Here is a 16,595-nt window from a genome sequence, read left to right as displayed (position 1 = left end):
CTCCTCCGCTGCTCCGTCGGCTCGCACCCCCCTCCCCCTCCACCTCCCGGCGTGGTGGGCGTGGGCGTGTCGGGGCGGCTGCATGGCTCCTCAGCGGCGCGCCGGGCCCAGGGCCCCCGACGGCGGCGCCCCGGCGGCGGAACGGCGGCGCCCCCCCAGGTCGCCCGGCCCCGGGCCCCGGGCCCCGGGGTTGGGAGGGTTGGGTTGGCCGGGGACCGGCCGGGCGCCCGCGGCACCCACCCCCTCCCCCGAACTCCCCTCTCCCCTAACGACCCCCTACCTCCTCGTCTCCTCTTCCCCCCTGCTCTCTCTCGCCCCGTCCCCCCGCCTCCCCTTCTCCCCCTCCTTGCGCCCTCCTTCTTCCCCTGCCAACCCTTCTCCCCCTGTGCCTCCCCTTCTCCCCCTGCCAACCCTTCCCCCCCGTGCCTCCCCTTCCACCCCTGCCAACCCTTCCCCCCCGTGCCTCCCCTTCCACCCCTGCCAACCCTTCTCCCCCTGTGCCTCCCCTTCTCCCACTCCCCTGTGCCCTCCTTCTCCCCCTGCCAACCCTTCTCCCCCAGTGCCTCCCTTTCTCTCCCTCCCCTGTGCCCTCCCTCTCCCCCTGCCTCTCTTCCTCCCTCCCCCCCTGCCCCCCCGTGTCCCTCTGCCCCGGCCCTGACCACAACCCCTCGTCCTAAACGTGCGCGTGCCCGTTCCCCTGTGGGTCGCCAGGCCCCGTGAAGGGCAGCCCCGACCCTTGCTCCCCGGGGACGGTCACCTGTTCCCGAGCTGCCATCCCAACGGTGGCGTTTCCTCCACCGCCTTCTGCCCATTCCCGGGGGGCTTGCCAGCAGAGGTGCTGCAAGGAATGGGCCTTAGGCTTCTCTGCCCATTCCCAGCGGGGCTGCCCCAGGCCCGAACAACCGGGACCATCCCACACTTTCAGTTGTTACAAGGAATTCCTGCTCTCTCTCCAGCCCTTTCCATCTCCCCCAGCACTTTCCCTCTGCCCAGTTCTCTCCATGTCCCCTAAGTTCTCCCTTTCCAAGTTCACTTCTCTCCAAGTTCTCTCCCTCCATCCCCGTCCTTTCGTTCATTCAATCAATCGTATTTATTGAGCGCTTATTGTGTGCACAGCACTGTACTAAGCACTTGGAAAGTACAATTTGGAAACAGAGGCAATTCCTACCTGACAACGGGCTCCCTGCCTCCCAAGTTTTCTCCCCTCCCAGTTCTCTCCTTGCTCCCCGGTTCTTTACCCAGTTATCTCCCTCTACTCGGTTATCTCCTCACGTCCCCAATCCTCCTCCTCGCCCCCAGCACCCAACTTCCTTGACCAAGTACTGATGGTAGTTTGCCGCTCCCGCACAGTGTCAAGAAGGGCCGACTCCAGGAGGAGTCCCTGCGGCAGAAGTGGCTAAAAGCGGCGTTCCTGGGGTCCTCGGCCATCCTCGGCGGGCTCCTGCTCTGGAGCTGCGTGAGTGGGGATGACGGCGTGACCGAGGTCCTGGCCCAGCAGAGCGAAGTGCTGCAGGACCGGTTCGTCGAGGTGCCCTGTTCCGAGGACTATGACAGCCACAAGAGATTTGAAGGTGCCACTGTGCGGGTCGAGTGCTCGGTGTCCCTTCCCGTTGGGGCTGCGGTCGGTCAGTGGTGTTTTAGGGCCTATTGCATGCTGAGAGCTGGACTGGGTACCTTCTGCATAATGAGCCCTGGCCTGGGTGATTATTGCGTGCGGAGCCCTGGCCTGGGTGATTATTGCATATAGAGTGCTGTACTGGGCACCTGCTTTTGCAGAGCACTGGATTGGGCCCCTGATGTATGTAGAGCACCCGACTGGATGTCTGGAGTATACAGAGTGCACTCCTGGGTGCTTGCAGGGTATTGTACAGGTCGCAACATTCTGTACTGGGCTCCTTCTGTGTGCTGAGCACTGTGCTAAGTACCTATTTTGAACAGAGTATACCAGAATCAATCACTCAATCAATAAGATTTATTGGGTGTTTGCTCTCCCCTTAAAGAACTCCCACTGTAATGGGGGAGCAGACTAGCTGGCAGACACCCCCACACACACCTACAAAGAGGGAGCGGGCAGAAGGCCAAGGATATGATCCCCATGTTCTTTCCCCCAGGCCCCCTGCCACAGGAGCCCATTTTCAAGCAGGCGTTGCAACTGCCTTGTATTTCCTTCTACCTTGCTCCAGTCGCGGGATTTCAGTTTCACTCTCTCAGCATGGCTTGATGGGCTGTGATATGGTGGTGTTCTTGGAAACAAACTCACTCTTGTTAGGTTTCCGGGAACACCTGGGCCCGATTCAGTTGGCACAGCGCTGGGCTCATCCACAATGCGGCGCTGTTGACCCTCAGGTGGCACTGGCAGGGTCCAGGTGGCATCAGGTCGGTGCCCGCCGAGGGACCGCTTCCCCACCCTCACCCTCTTCCTCCTCTTCCACACTTCCCTCGTCGGAACAGTGGGTCGGATGAACCGAGAGGCCGCTGGGGGACCTGGATCGGCCTCTGCCTTTGGCCTTTATGTGGAACTCCCTCCTTGGGTTTGGGGTCGTGGTTTCGTTGATGGAAAGACTTTTCAGCAGTGACTGGTGCTCGGACAGAAAGGTTCCAGCAGAACGGGGAAAACCCAGATGTAGTGAACTGGGTCATAGGGAAGAGAACATGTGTCTGGAAAGGCAGAGCTGTGGAGAAAGAGGGTCGGCGGGGGGTGGGCGGGGGAGGGGGAATCCAGAATGGACGGAGCCCAGAGAGAAGGAAAATCCACAACGGACAGAGTGCAGAGAGAAGGAAGATCCAGAATGGACAGACAGAGTAGTTGGGAAAAAAACCGTGGCCTGGTCACTGGGAAGAAATGGGGGCATAGGGAAGAGCAGAGGGACTTGGACCCCCTCGACCTGCCTGCCACTGTTGACATTTGACTCTTGCTGCCTTGCTCCTCTCTCAGGGTGCACGCCCAGGAGGTGTGGCCGAGGTGTGACCGACACCGTGATCACGCGGGAGGAAGCAGAACGAATCCGCCGGTAACGGTCTCTCCGGGGCCCGGGGGTGGGCAGAAACTCTAGACTCGAGTCCCCGTGGCTGCGGAGCATCCACCGGGGCTTGTTCCCGGGTGACCCCGATCTGAACCACCTTCCACTCTGCGGCTCTGCTCTCCCCATCGCCCGCCCTCTCCAGTTGTGGAAAGGCACCCATCCTCACCCCCGAGGCTCGCTGTGTACCCCAGCAACCGAGCCAGAGAGAGGACCGTCACAGAGTCCTGGCCTGGTCAGCCTGCAGAATTTTCAGCCCACCAGTTTCTGTCTCCCTTCACTTCCTCCCCACTCCCCCCACCCCGTACATATATTCCAAGCCCCTGGATTTCCCATCAGCCCTATTTAAGATTATGGCCAGGGTTGGAGAGGGTTAAGGAACCCTTTGAGGACGAACGAGTTCTGAGACAGCATTGTGGTTTCCCCACAGCATAGCCGAGCGAGGGCTGGCCCTGGGAGGATCCGATGGAGGGGTGAGCCGTGTCCTCGTACTTTTTCCAGTTTGCTTTTGAGAGGTGTCACGGGCCAGTTTGCTCTGTTGGGGGAGAAAAGGGGTGGAGTTGGAGGAAGAGAGAGAGGGAGGGAGAGGTGCGTGTGCACATGGTGCGTGTCAGTCTGTCATTCAGTGGTATTTATTGGGCGTTCACTATGTGGAGAGCACTGAACTAAGCACTTGGGGAGTACTGTGGAGTCGGTAGACACAATCTCTGCTCTCAGGGAGTTTACAGTCTAGTGGACACATGTCTGGGTCTCGCTGTGAAGCAGAAACCTTCTTCTGGTGAATTGCTTTTGGCCAATCAGCAGCCATTGCCGTGGGGGCGTGGAAAGTCACGGTCACTCCAGAGCGCCTATAGTGACCTCGCGTATATCACACCTGGGGGACTTCGGGGGGGACGAAGGGGAGCCAACCTGTGGAAGGGGCTTCCTGAAAGGCTGTGCCCAGGTGGTCCGACACAGGTGCCAGCACAGGTGGCCACAGTACCGGGATCGCCGGAAGCCTCTCCCGCCCGCTACTCAGACGCCGAGGGGAAGGAGCTGGGAGCTGAGCCGTGGGCGGGGTTCTCCCATCCGCTGCTTGGACAGTCAAGCACCGATCTCCTCCTGCAGGCTTCGATCTTGGACCTGCACTCCGGAGCTCTGTCGGTGGGGAAACATTTTGTCAACCTGTACAGGTGAGGGCCCATTCCCGCTCCCCGTTTCCCACCGACCCCTGCTGGCCTGGCCCAGTCCTTCCGCAGCTCCAAGGGGAAGATCGGGTTGGGGGGGACTTTAGGCATCCTTCTTGGAGGGGCCGGAGGATGGGTTCTCCCATGCTGAGGTTGAAACGCCCGATCCAGACCCCAGGGCCCCGTTGATTTTTCCCGTGCAGCCCCTGGGCTTCCAGTGAGCCAGTTCCAGGGAGAAAGACACCACGATACTCTCACTTCCTTTCCCAGTTGAGGAGGGGCGGAATGGCATTCCCGGTGCCACACACGGCGCCATGGATCTCTGACTCTGCGGCGGCTGCTGCAGAAACTGGGAATCCCACAGTCCGCTCTTTCCGACCTGGGCCTGGATGGCTTTGAGCGATAGAGGAAGGACTCGGGGATAAGGAGGCAGGGGCAACAGTCAAGGAAGTCCTAGTGAATAATAATAATAATAATAATAATTAGGGTCTTTGTTAAGCATTTACTAGGTGCCAAGCATTGTTCTAAACACGGGTAGATACAAGGTAATCGGGTTGTCCCACATGGGCTCACAGTCTTACGTTTTACAGATGAGGTAACTGAGGCACAGAGAAGTGAAGAGATTTGTCCAAGGTCACACGGGGACAGGCGGCAGAGCCGGGATTAGAACCCATGTCCTTGACTCCCAAGCCCGCTCTCTTTCCACTAAGCCACACTGCTTCTCATCAGGCATGATCCCGGTCCCTTTGTTCCACAGATACTTCGGGGATAAAATCCAGGAGATCTTCTCCGAAGAGGATTTCCAAATTTACCGGTAATAATGCTCAGCCCGGCTGATCGAAAAAAACCCCACCGCTTTCCTGCTTCGGACCCTTCATCCCGGCCTAGACCTCTCCCTGAAGTGCGTTCTCTCACTGTGATGGAAACCCAGAGCCCCAAGTCCCATCAACACCCATAGCTCTCTCTCCTCCCCTCCCCAAGGTTGATGGTCTGAATGAAGCTGTCAATCTGGGGCCGGGGACCGGGCCCGTCCAAGCCAGCCTCCACTAAACTATCCTTTTTCATGGTTTTGGCCAAGCCGAGAGCCCCGTTGTCTGCCTTGGAGGGGCTGGCGGTGTAACCAACCAGCCCAGGAGACCCGGGTAGGGATTTCTGAAGGGACCAGAGTGGTGCTTTAAGACTTCCAAGTTAGGAAGCCAACACAAAAGACCGACAGCACCCCCTCCCAAACTCCGAGTCGCCATCAATATAGACAATCAGCCCGGGAAAGCCAAGGGAACAGAGCTCTTTAGTTCCACCTCCTCCGGGACCCAGGGTTGGAGGAAGCCGGTGCTTGGTCCGCTCGCAGAGATGCTCCTTAGCGGGGAAAGGAGCCAATGTGAACTCAAACAAATGCTGCCCCGCAGGCCCAGAGGGCATTAAAAGACAGTGGCAAAAAGATTTCTGAACAAAGAAATCTTTCAAAGCCCGGTCCTGGGGGGACCGACTGGGCCTATCAGCAGGCCAGGTTTCCATGAGTATTAAAACCCGGCATGGAGCCGGCAGACAAATTGTTTATCCCCAAAGCCCAAGTGGGAAGAATGATATAAAAATGTCCAAGGCAGAGAAGGATGGAGGCCCCTGCAACCAGACATCAATCCTAGATCAGACACGGGCAATGTGAATGACAGCTCCCCCGGGGCCGGGCTCTGGGCACAGGAGCGGAGGCGCGAGTGAGAGAGGGAGGGCGGCTGAGGAACAGAGAGGGCTGGGACGGCGGGGAGGAGAGAGACCTGTAGTGATTCTGGACCTGCGGTGGCTGCAGGAGGATCAAACTGGCAGGGGCTGACCGTGCATATGGTGCAGAAGCCAGAGGGGAGGAGGAGGACAACTCAAGGGAACAACCCAGGGATGAGATGGTCTTCCCCCGTCCCTTCATCTTGGGTGGTGTTGGCTAAATGCAGGAGCCTGATTGAGCGGCTCTGGCTGTGGCTGAGGAGGATAGATGCAGTGGCTGCCCAGACTGTCTCCTCTCCCCTGGAGCCTGGCACTTTCCGGGCCCTCAGCCGGGCCAATGAAGTGCCGGCTACAGGGCCAAGTGCAGCCCGAGGGGTGGATTCCACTCAGGTTCCTGGAATGCCTTGGGCACGGCACCCAGGCCACAGGCCCCACGGGAGAGTGGGGAATCTTGGCATTAGCTCACAGTGCTGGTTTCTCTGCAGGGAGGCACGGCAGAAAATCCAGCATACAATTGCCCGGCATTCGGGCTCCGCCCTTCTTCCATGTACCTGACCAAACCGACGTTTTTTCTCCCGCATCAACAACACCGAGGCCAAGACCCACGCATGACGAGTACTGGCACCCGCACATCGACAAGGTGCCAGGGTATGGTGGGGGCAGGGAGGGGTTCTGCTGGATGCTGAGACCTCGTGCTTTGTCCTCTTTCCTCCCCATGGCCTCCGAACTCCCGACAAGTAAATTGAGTCTTCGGTGGTGTTCCCCCATTGGGAAAACCTGACTGTGGGCCTTCTGAAGGTGCCGGTGTCACCAACTCCCACACCCGGAGAGGGTGGGAGAAGCAGTGGACGGGTATCGTCAGGGCTAGGTGGAAAGATGGGCATCTGCGCCAAGGTAGGGGGTGAAGTCGCCACTCCTGGAGGTCCCAGTAGTGGGGCTGGGCCAGCAGGACTAACCTGGACAAGTCAGCCCAGACTGGCACAGACTTTTCCCACAGCCTTATGCGTGCCTTGGGCTTCTGGCCTTGAGGCAGGGCTCCAGGTGGGAAATGGAGAGGGCGAGGTAACCCTTCCAATGCAGTGGAAACAGGAGGGACTGGGGTCCGATTAACGGCATGCGGCCGGTGGGGTCGCAGAATGTGTTCTGTGGTGCAAAGTTGGGTTATCAGGGCTGGGCACACCCAGGCAGTCCCAAATCTCTGCAGTCCTTGGGAAAAATGCCGGGAACGAGCAGGGTGCTGACTGCCAGGCTGCACAGCTCTGGTCTGGTCCTTTCCAGCTGGGTGCCAGATTGCGGAGACGGTCAGGGCTCACGCGACCTGCGCTGTCTGCCGGTCCCTTCCCTCTTAATCCTAGGGCTGGCAGACCCAGCAGCAGGGCCAAGAGGCATTCAGGGGAGAAGGCAAACAAACACTCAGAGGCAAAGAGCATCTGACTGAGCTAAATCAACCTGGTGGAGCCCCAGTGATCCTGGTGATGATGTTTAGTTACACGAGAAGAGCCAAGCGCCGATAAGCAGGAGTGTTGATTGTCCCTCTAGGGGACTGGGCTTGAAAAATGGCCTGGGGCTTGGGTGTCTAATTGGAATAAGCCAAATACAGCTGTGAGATGGGCTTCTGCCCTGGAGATGGAGCTGAATAAAGAGTTTTTACAGTGGAGATGGGACTGAATAATAGGTTTTCTTCACTGGGAATGGGGCTTTAAATGGGTTCAACCCTGGGAAGGGGACTGTGAGACAGGTTTCTATACCGGAAATGGGTCGTGAGATGGGTTTCTCTACTGGGAATGGATTTAAGATGGGTTTCTCTACTGGAGATGGGCAACAAAGGGCAACAGAACTCAAAAGGCTTCCACTATTCCATTAGAGGCCTCACAATGTCTTCAGCCTGCTCCCACCTCCTCCTTCAGGGTTGAGCAGAGAAGAAGTCCAGCAGCAACCAGAAGGCTGTCGAGATCCGGCTGCTCGCCGGGCGTGTTCTCCTGCCTCAGCTCAGGCACCACTGATGCCTTATTTCCAGGGCTGGGACCAGTCAGTGCCCACATCTGCTCTCCCGTGATCAGCGGGGAGCAGATGGGGATGTGTGAACGGGAGCTTTGGCACACCAGGCTGCATGCTCTCTTCCCCTTAAACTTTCTCCATGCTTCGTGATTGGAGGAGTAGTGAACCACTGGCCTCCGCTCTCGTACAAGCCGGAGTCAGATGCCATGGAGCAGGACGGGCTCTCGGGCCTTGGAAAGACCGGCCTGCTGAGGTCGAGCTGGCTCACCGAGTGGCGATTGAGCCGTGACTGGGTCTGCTACCTTTCCAAGGGGTTGTCAGCAAGGCCACCGGCACCCCCAGAGGTCTGGGGGTGATGAGCAGCCAGGTCACCTCGTGGCCTCGTTCACGCTTCACTCCTCGCGGCCGGGACAGCCAAACCGTCAGCCAAGCGTGACGCGTTGGCCTTGCTTCCGGAGAGATCGTGGGAGCAGACTTGGAACAAACAAGTAAGCGTGCGGTGAATTTGAATGTCTGTACCGCCCACGTGATTGAAATAACATGGGAAAATCATATTTCACAATTCTGCCCGAATCCAAAAAACATTGCTTCCTGAAGTTGGTCATCGGAAATTTCGGGGGTGAAAGTGTGGCCAGTGGCACAGGACTAGTTGAACAGCTCAGTTGACTTATTGCCGGTTCATGATGGCAGGAAGTGCCTGTAAGGATCATCGTTCGGATCGACGGTGAGGTCTCACCCCAAAATGCAAGGGGCCGCAATAGGTTCCCGGTAGCCTTTCGTGCCCAAAGCGTGCCCGTGTTCAAAAGATTCTCCTGGAGGGCCCAGCCGAGAGGTTGAGAGCTGCCAGTGGGTCACGGTTTGGGATTATTTAGCCCTCTGAGCATTTCCTTGAATTCGATTGGTCGTTTTCCAAACTAACACATCAGACCAGGACTCTGGGAACTGCTGATCACATTTGGCCCTGCCAAGAAATCCCCAGGAAACTCGAGCACACCTCGACGGGCTGGTTGGGATGGAGAGTCTCAGGTGGGGGAACTCCGTTCGGTCCTTTCCTGTCAGTGTCAGAGGGAAGTAGGGGCGTCATCCCCCATGGTGCCCCCTCACCCATGGTGTCCCCTCAGGGAAGATGAAGAGGATACTGTTACACGTAAATATTGGCTCAGCTCGCACCCGCTGTGGAACGAACAGCACCACCCACCGCATGGAGATTAGGTTGAATGTCGTTCTGCCCCGGCCGTAACCCAAACACCGAGTCCCTCGGCCTCCAGGTTTACGAGGTGACAGAGGCGGGTGGGTCGCGGCCAGTCGCGGATTTGACGGACTGGAGGGCTCGTGCTTGACCCCCAGCTCTCCCACCGCTGTGGCTTGGACTCAGGTTTTCCTCCTCGCTTCTCAGCTGGAGCACTTTGGCTGTGCAATTAACCGAGAGACCAGGGCCAGCAAGGGAACAGGCTGTGCCTGGCTCTGCTTCTCCCTCCTCAGGATGGGGCACAGAGGCTGACGGGGGTTATGGGAGGAGGAAGGTTGGGAGTGTGGGGCTGCTGGCCCCCCGAGGAGGGAATCCTCTGTGGCTAGCTTTACCCAGAGGCATCGTGGCTTGTTGGAAGGCAGGAAACGGCCACCAGAACTTTGCCAACCATTCATGCTAAGCACTGGGATAGTTTCAGTATAATCAGACACAGTCCCTGGCCTACTCTGGTCGGACAATCTAAGGGGGAGGGAGAACAGGCATTTAGTCCCCATTTACAGATGAGACCACAGGCCCAGAGAAGTGAGGTGACTTGCCCAGTGTCACAGAGCAGGCAAATGGTAAAGCTGGGATCAGAATCCAGCTCCCCTGACTGTCAGGTGTAGGCTCTTTCCCCCAGCCTTTGCTGCTCCCCAGACTGCTTCTCTCACTGGGATGCCCAGGGTGGGATATTGCCCCTCTGTGGGATCCCAGGGTGGGAGATTTCTTCTCTGGGATCTCAGGGTGAGGCACTTCTTCACTGCTGGATGCCCTAGGTGGAAGATTTCCTCTCCGTGGGATGCCCAGGGTGGGACATTTCCTCTCTGTGGGATCCCAAGAAGGTACATTTCCTCACTGGAGGACATCCAGGATGAGACACGTTGCAATTCCTGACATCTTCACTCCCTCTCCCTTGGCTCAGGTGACCTACGTTCCTTTGACTACACATCGCTGCTGTACCTTTCGGACTAACCGGAGGATTTTGGCGGAGGGCGGTTTGTCTTCATGGACGAAGGTGCCAACAGGACAGTGGAGCCACGAGCAGTGTTGGTGTCTTCCCGGTTGGGGGAGCGGGTGGGCAGGGCTGTACCCTGGTTTCTCTTTTCTGGGCAGGACTCTGAGGGAGTAGGGTGGGGTGGGGTCCCCACCCAACCCCTCACTTGGAACAGAGTCCTGGGGGGGGGGGCCTGAACGAGGCTGTGAGCCACACGGGGATGTTGCTATTGTCACCTCTGGCTTGGTTGTTGGACACCCTGTGTCAGCGCCGCATTGGGCCCCAGTGTGGCCCCACAGGCATCACTGAGACAGAGTCAGCCCTGTCTTCTGGGCTCCAGGGTGGGGTGGTTGCGGATGGGCACACTGGGAAAGGGGGAGCATGATGGGAGGGCAGAGCAGTGAAGAAGCCTCATTTGCCTGGCGTTCTGCATCTGGTTCAGACAGTAGCTGGAGATCAGGGGCCCAGGGCCGAGCCCTGGGACAGTCCAGGATGCCCAAGTCCAGATCCACTTTGGCAGCCAGTCCTTGTTGGGAGGGCAGCCTTCTGGTTATTCATACCTTGGATTGGGCATGTGGGGCTCCAGGCCTGCCGGGCAGGAGAAGGAGCTGAAGCCCTGGCAGCCAACCAGCCCTGGCTCCTCCCCACTAGTGAACCCTTGGCAAGACCCTGTCACCAATCTGATCAGCTCAGGATTATAAGTGGGAGAGGGTGGAAGGGTAAGATGGCAATTCAACATGGGGGGAAATGGGAGAAATACAGGAGAAACATGGAGGGGAATGGGAGAAATACAACTGGCAGGGCGAACATGGGCAAAATGTGCGGGCTGTGGGGAAACTGTAGAGGCCAGGGGAGAAAGACTGGGCCAAGAGGTTCTGTCCTGGTTCCCATCCTGTGGGAGAAAGAGGAGAGCCTGGTGAGGGAAGAACATTCCCATCCCCATTCCCGTTGGCCTAGTGGCAAGAGCACGGGCTGGAGAGTCAGGTCATGGGTTCTAATCCCGGCTTGTCACTTGTCTGCTGTGTGACCTTGGGCAAGTGACTTGACTTCTCTGTGCCTCCGTTATTTCATCTGTAAACATGGGGATTGAGACTGTGAGCCCAAAAGAGTCCTGTGGACCAGAGGCGGGAGTATCTGGTCCAGGGAGGGAGAAAGGGGTCGTCCGAGAACCATCCATCACTGCCCTCTGGACGGTGGCCACCTGATGCCTTTTCGAGGATGCGTCCATGCGGAATTGCATATCCCGGGACAGGGAGACCTGGCTGGTCGGGGAACATTCTCACTTCTGGGCTGTACTCAGTCCCGATCCAAGCAACCTTTTCCTTTGGAGGCGGAATCCAAAGCTGACTGCGTCTGGGTGGAAGGACCCGATCATGGCACTCGGGCAAATGGCAGCATTTCTCCACGTCCCTGTTTCTTCCAGTCAAGGACCTGGGCCACGGGAACCCATCAAACTGACATAGCACAGCTTTGACGCCTCCTCTGGGCCCAGCAGGGCCCCAGGGGAAAAGCCACAGCAGGGAAGATGTATAAAAAGCAATTACTCTGAAGGGATGAAGCTCCCTGAAGTAAATGTCCAATTAGCCAGAAAAAAATCTGTGACATGAACTTGTAGAGGAGGTATCACAGAGGAAGTGAAGAGGTTGCTCCTTGATTGTTTTTCTGGGGTCGGGAGAGGGGAGGAGGGGAGAGGAGGCTGGGAGAGGGAGAGGCCAGACAGGAGAGAGAGAGGGAGAAAGAGAAGAGAAAGAGAGCTCCAGGGAGGCAAGCACAGTTTTAAAGGGAAAAACTAAGAGCGATTCTGTTCAAGGAGGAGAGAAATGGCAATAGGTTGGGAATGGCCCTTCAGCTTCTTAAATTTCAGATATTTCAGTCCCTTACTGTGCTCTTGGGGCCACAGCTGGCCTGTTTCTGCTTGGATTCATCCCCAAACACTAATGAGAGAGAAGAGGGGAGCCTGGTGAGGGAGGAACATTCCCATCCCCATTCCCGTTGGCCTAGTGGCAAGAGCACGGGCTGGAGAGTCAGGTCATGGGTTCTAATCCCGGCTTGTCACTTGTCTGCTGTGTGACCTTGGGCAAGTGACTTGACTTCTCTGTGCCTCCGTTATTTCATCTGTAAAATGGGGATTGAGACTGTGAGCCCCAAAAGAGTCAACTTGATTACCTTGTATCTACCCACTGTTCTTAGAACAGTGTTTGGCACCTAGTAAGCACTTAACAAATACCCTCATCATCATCCGTTTGTTGATATTCAGAGCTCAATTGGCCACCTCTGCTTCCGCTGACAGCGGGGCCTCGGGGAGGTGAAGGGGTGGAGGCAGAAGGGGAGGGAGTGCAGAGCTAGAGGTGGAGGAGCTAGGTAGAGCAAGAAAGCTACAGGGACCAGGCGAGGAATGGTTTCTACCTGTTCCTTCTGGAGAGAGGGGAGCTAACGGGAGCCTTATTGACTTGTGCCTCATCCTCATCACCAGAACCCAGTTGGTCCGCCAGCTCCCATGGCCTGGTGTGGTCCGGGACCAAGGGAATTGGGAACTCAGCCTGAGATTGGGCGAGTCAAGGTCAGGATTCACCCGTGGTCAGGGTCTGGCCGGGGAGGCGGAAAACTGCCCGGTCTCAGAGCCATGACCGCTTGAGGCTTTGCTGTCCTCCAGCATGTGATCCAGACTCATTTGCCCTCCAGTAAAATGCCTGGAAGTGGTCTGAGATCTGTGGCACGCCACCTCTGGGGCTGAGGGTCCCAAGCTCTTCTCTGCTAACCAAGAAACCAAGAGGAGAGTTTCTTGGTTGCGGGACGATTGTGTTACCGCTGGCTGGCGACGGCTCTTTCTCTCCCTTGGATCTTTTGTGTTTCTGCATTCTGAGCAGTTGAAGGGCGTCCAGGATCATTGCCTGGGAGCCAGATGAGCCAAGGGAGAGACTTGTGAGTGAGTGTGTGTGTATGTATGTGTGCGTGCTAAACCTCTGGTCCTGGTTGTCTGCGAGTTGTGTGGGGAGGGTGACCAGTGGACGTGGCTGGCTTCTCCATGCTCCTGCTCTGTTTCTCAACAGATCCACCCCCTGCAGGGACCCGTGATGCTCTCTCAGCTCCCATCACCCCACTGAGAGATGTCACCAAAGTGGGTGGCCCCCGCCTGGCCGAGCGGCGAGCCCAGCCCAACAGAGGAGCAGGAGCCCTGCCCTCTGGCCCTGGCACTCTCTCCCACCAAAGTGGCAGGCTGGGGTGAGCCTGGCCGAGAGGGCAGGGAGCGGCTCCGGTTTTTCCAGCCCGGTCCCGGGGCTTCTCAAACCTGCCAGGCACTGCATCTGAGCCAGAGCAAAAACACAGGGGTCCTGTGTGATGGAGGTCAAGAGGGCGAGGGTCCAGGAATGTGGCGTTCCAGGGGTCTGAGTCTGATCAAGGGCAAGGTTGTGATGTCACCGAGGGTTCGGAGTGAGGGGGTATTTGGGGGTGAAGCTGCTTTGACTTCTTTCCCCCTACCCTCTCCTTCAGGACGTATTTCTTTCTTCACCTCGGGCTCGGAGAACCTCCACCGTGTGGAGAAGGTCCGCTGGGCACCGCTTCGCCATCACATCTCTTTCACCTGCAACCCGGATCATGGCATCGGTGACCCCGCCTTCACCTGATGACCGCGGCCAAGCTGGCGCAGGGGAGAGCGCGGTGGCGGGACACCGAATCTCGACTAAGCCCCGGGCACCGCCACCGCAGAGACCCACCTCCAGGTACCTCGTTGTACTGGACAGGTTCCTCCCTCCCTCCCTCCCTCCTTCCCTCACCTCACCCATCGCTGAGTGCCTTAGAGGCCCACGAGGGCAGGGGCTTGTCTCCTCATGGCTGAACTAGTGAGGACCCAAGCTAGTCTTCCTCCTTATCTCTGGCTGGCAGAGGGACAGGGGAAGGGGGGCCAGGACCGGCCCCCGAGCAGGGAGCATTTTTAGCGTCGTGTCACCCAGGCTTCCTGCAAGTCGGGGTTCCGCTCCCTCTTCGAGGACCATCTTCCCTGCTCAGTTCAGTCCAGCACGAGCCCCGTGGTGGTTCAGCCTTGAAATCACCGATCTCCAACGCTGTGAGTCCTTGGGGGTGCCATCCCCCTCCCCTCACCAGCCCAGCCCCGTCCCTAGACCACCCTGATGTGTTTCCCTGATCTCCCTGTGCCGGATGGGTTGTTTCTAAAAAGCATCCATCCCCTTTCCCCCAATTCCCTGCTTCCGGCTCCCTGCACTCCCCCTCCAGCCGAGCCGGATTTTGAAGGAGAGTGTGTGAATCAGTTTAGCAGACCACCGCCTGCGATCAGCTCGGAAACTCTTTTCTGCCTCAGTTTCCCCTCTGAACGTAAATTGCCTCCAACCCCCTGAAGAATGCCAGTGTTGCGGCTGGAGCCAAGCAGAGTCACGTTTCCAGTGGCAGGGAGTTTGGCTTAAATCCTGCTGGAGCCTGAGGGGAAAAACATCAGCAGGAGAGGTGGAGAAGAGAGGGGAGGCAGAGAAGGAGGAGGGAGAGGCAGAGAGGTTGTGTCTTGGTCTGAGGTCAGCGAGGCCTAGGAGTGCCGGCTGCCTACGCACCAACCTGCTGATGTGTTCCCCGGCCCCTTCCTCTCCCCCAGCCCTCATCTCGATCCCGGGACTGCTAAACCTGGAGGCCACTATCTGCTGGGGTCACCCTCTAGGAGGGGAGTTAATGGGAGAGGCAGAAGAAGGGTCGGGGGGAAGGGGTAAAGGACAGGTGACCAAAGTGAGGGAAATTTGTTTCCAAGAGAAACTGAAAGGGGCCCCTCCGTGCCCTTTCGTCGGCTCCGTCCAGCGGCCCGGGGCCTCTCGTCCACCGGCCTGCCACCCGCCACAGCCGTCGTCTCCTCGGAGAGGAAAGGGCCCGGGTGCAGCATTGCCCTGCCCCCATGGCCCTCACTCTGGCCTTAGGGACTTGGAGGCCCGTTCCCCTGATGAGGTCACCTGTTCCCTTCCTTTGGAAGTAGGACCATCGTCGCTCATCTGCTATCTCTCAGAAAAGGAATAAACATTATGAGAAACTGTGAGCTAGACCACGTTTTCCATTAACGTTATGGGAAGATGATGATTCCAGGAGGTCCCCGCTGCGGGGAAAGGTAAGGAGAGCATTGAGATCCAGCGGGGAAAAGGGGCACCAGGGTGCCCTTCTTCCAGGAAGTGGCCTGCCTTCACTGCAGTGTTTTCATCACTTCTGCTCCCTTGAGCCCAGATCCCACTGGACAAGCCAGCTCACCCTCGGGGGCTGCAGCAGCTGCCACCCTCCTGGGGCTTCCCAAAGCCCGACTCCAGCCCAGAACCATCCTTCTGGCTGCTTGTGGTAAAGGGACCAGACCATCCCTCCTCCAGTCTCCTCCTGGGACTGAGCTCTGAGAGTCCAGTGGTGACACCATCTCCTCTGGCCAGGGGTAAGCTGTAACCTCTGTCCCGTGGGCTTCTGAGGAGTTAGTCGACCAAGACTCCCTTTCCACTTATCTTTCCCTTCCTGTGTCTCTGTCTCTCCCTCTCTCTGGAACACCAATGATGTGCAGACCATTATTCTAAATTCACAGGCTGTGATGGGGGGTCGGTCTTATATCCGGCAGAGGAACAGTGATCTGTGGCTGAAACTTTCAAAAGCCGATCCCCCCTCCACCCCTGCCAGCAGGTTTTATTCCACCTTGCCCAAAGCCACCCTTTCCCTCTCTTCCTCCCGACCCCTAGGCCAGTTCCTGCGGGCGCAAAGCGGAAGGAGCAGCTGCTGGTGCTGGCTGTGGTACCGAGTCTCCGAGAGCCGTGCGTTCTCCGTTTGAGGTGACCCAGGTACCCCCGGAGCTGGATGGTTTATATCTGCTCTGCTCTGGGCCTCGGAGCTTTTCTGGCCTCCTCTAGTCTGGCCCCAGTCTCCCTAGATGGAGGTTGAAATTTAATTTCCGTTTTATGGACAGGAAATGGGAGTGGAGAGATTAAGTGGTTTGTTCAAGGTCACGCAGCATGCCATAGCGGGCCCCAGCCTGAGGCTCAATTTCCCCTGGAAGGTGAGCACCCCCCCACACTCCCTCAACCCCTCATGCCTGGGTTGCCAGCAGCCTCCGTGACTAAGACCTGGTCCCCAAACTGGTTCGGTCAGGATAGGAGCGCCGACTGGAGCTGGATCACGGCCGCTTCTGAACAACAGGAAAAATACAACCAGAGGTAGGAGAAGCAAGGGAACCTGTTTACCATAAACAACAGCAGGTCAGTAGAGTTTGGTCAGATCCATGGACAGCTGTTCATGCTGAATCACTGAGGGAAGAGTCAGTGTTAGTTGGTCCACGCTGGGCCCCTGGAGGAGAATCGGATGGAGAAGGAGTTTGGGGGTGATGGATGATCCACCCTAACCATGAGGGGTGTCCAGGCCCAGATGGGTGGGTGAATTAACCTCAGTCTGAGGGTGACTCTCCGTCTCGTTTCATCACCTTCCCAGAGACCGTGGTGGCGGGGTCATGTGGG

General features: G+C 57.8%; 1 protein-coding gene across 1 annotated transcript; it reads left to right on the top strand.

Moving 5' to 3' along the window:
• The first annotated feature begins 22 nt into the window (after nt 1–22).
• On the top strand, nt 23–15,154 carry OGFOD3 (2-oxoglutarate and iron dependent oxygenase domain containing 3). Its single transcript, XM_029057021.2, is given in 12 exon segments — nt 23–159; nt 1,351–1,571; nt 2,936–3,011; nt 3,451–3,493; nt 4,128–4,192; nt 4,944–5,000; nt 6,388–6,419; nt 6,422–6,468; nt 6,470–6,505; nt 6,507–6,555; nt 10,051–10,170; nt 13,612–15,154. Coding segments are annotated over 12 exon segments (960 nt in total). The 5' UTR covers nt 23–82; the 3' UTR covers nt 13,749–15,154.
• Nucleotides 15,155–16,595: the final 1,441 nt, after the last annotated feature.

Source organism: Ornithorhynchus anatinus, unplaced genomic scaffold (genome assembly GCF_004115215.2).
Source record: "Ornithorhynchus anatinus isolate Pmale09 unplaced genomic scaffold, mOrnAna1.pri.v4 scaffold_264_arrow_ctg1, whole genome shotgun sequence".
Taxonomy (NCBI): Eukaryota; Metazoa; Chordata; class Mammalia; order Monotremata; family Ornithorhynchidae; genus Ornithorhynchus; species Ornithorhynchus anatinus.
The sequence above is the reverse complement of the archived record's forward strand: the minus strand, read 5'-3'. Positions and strand labels throughout refer to the sequence as shown.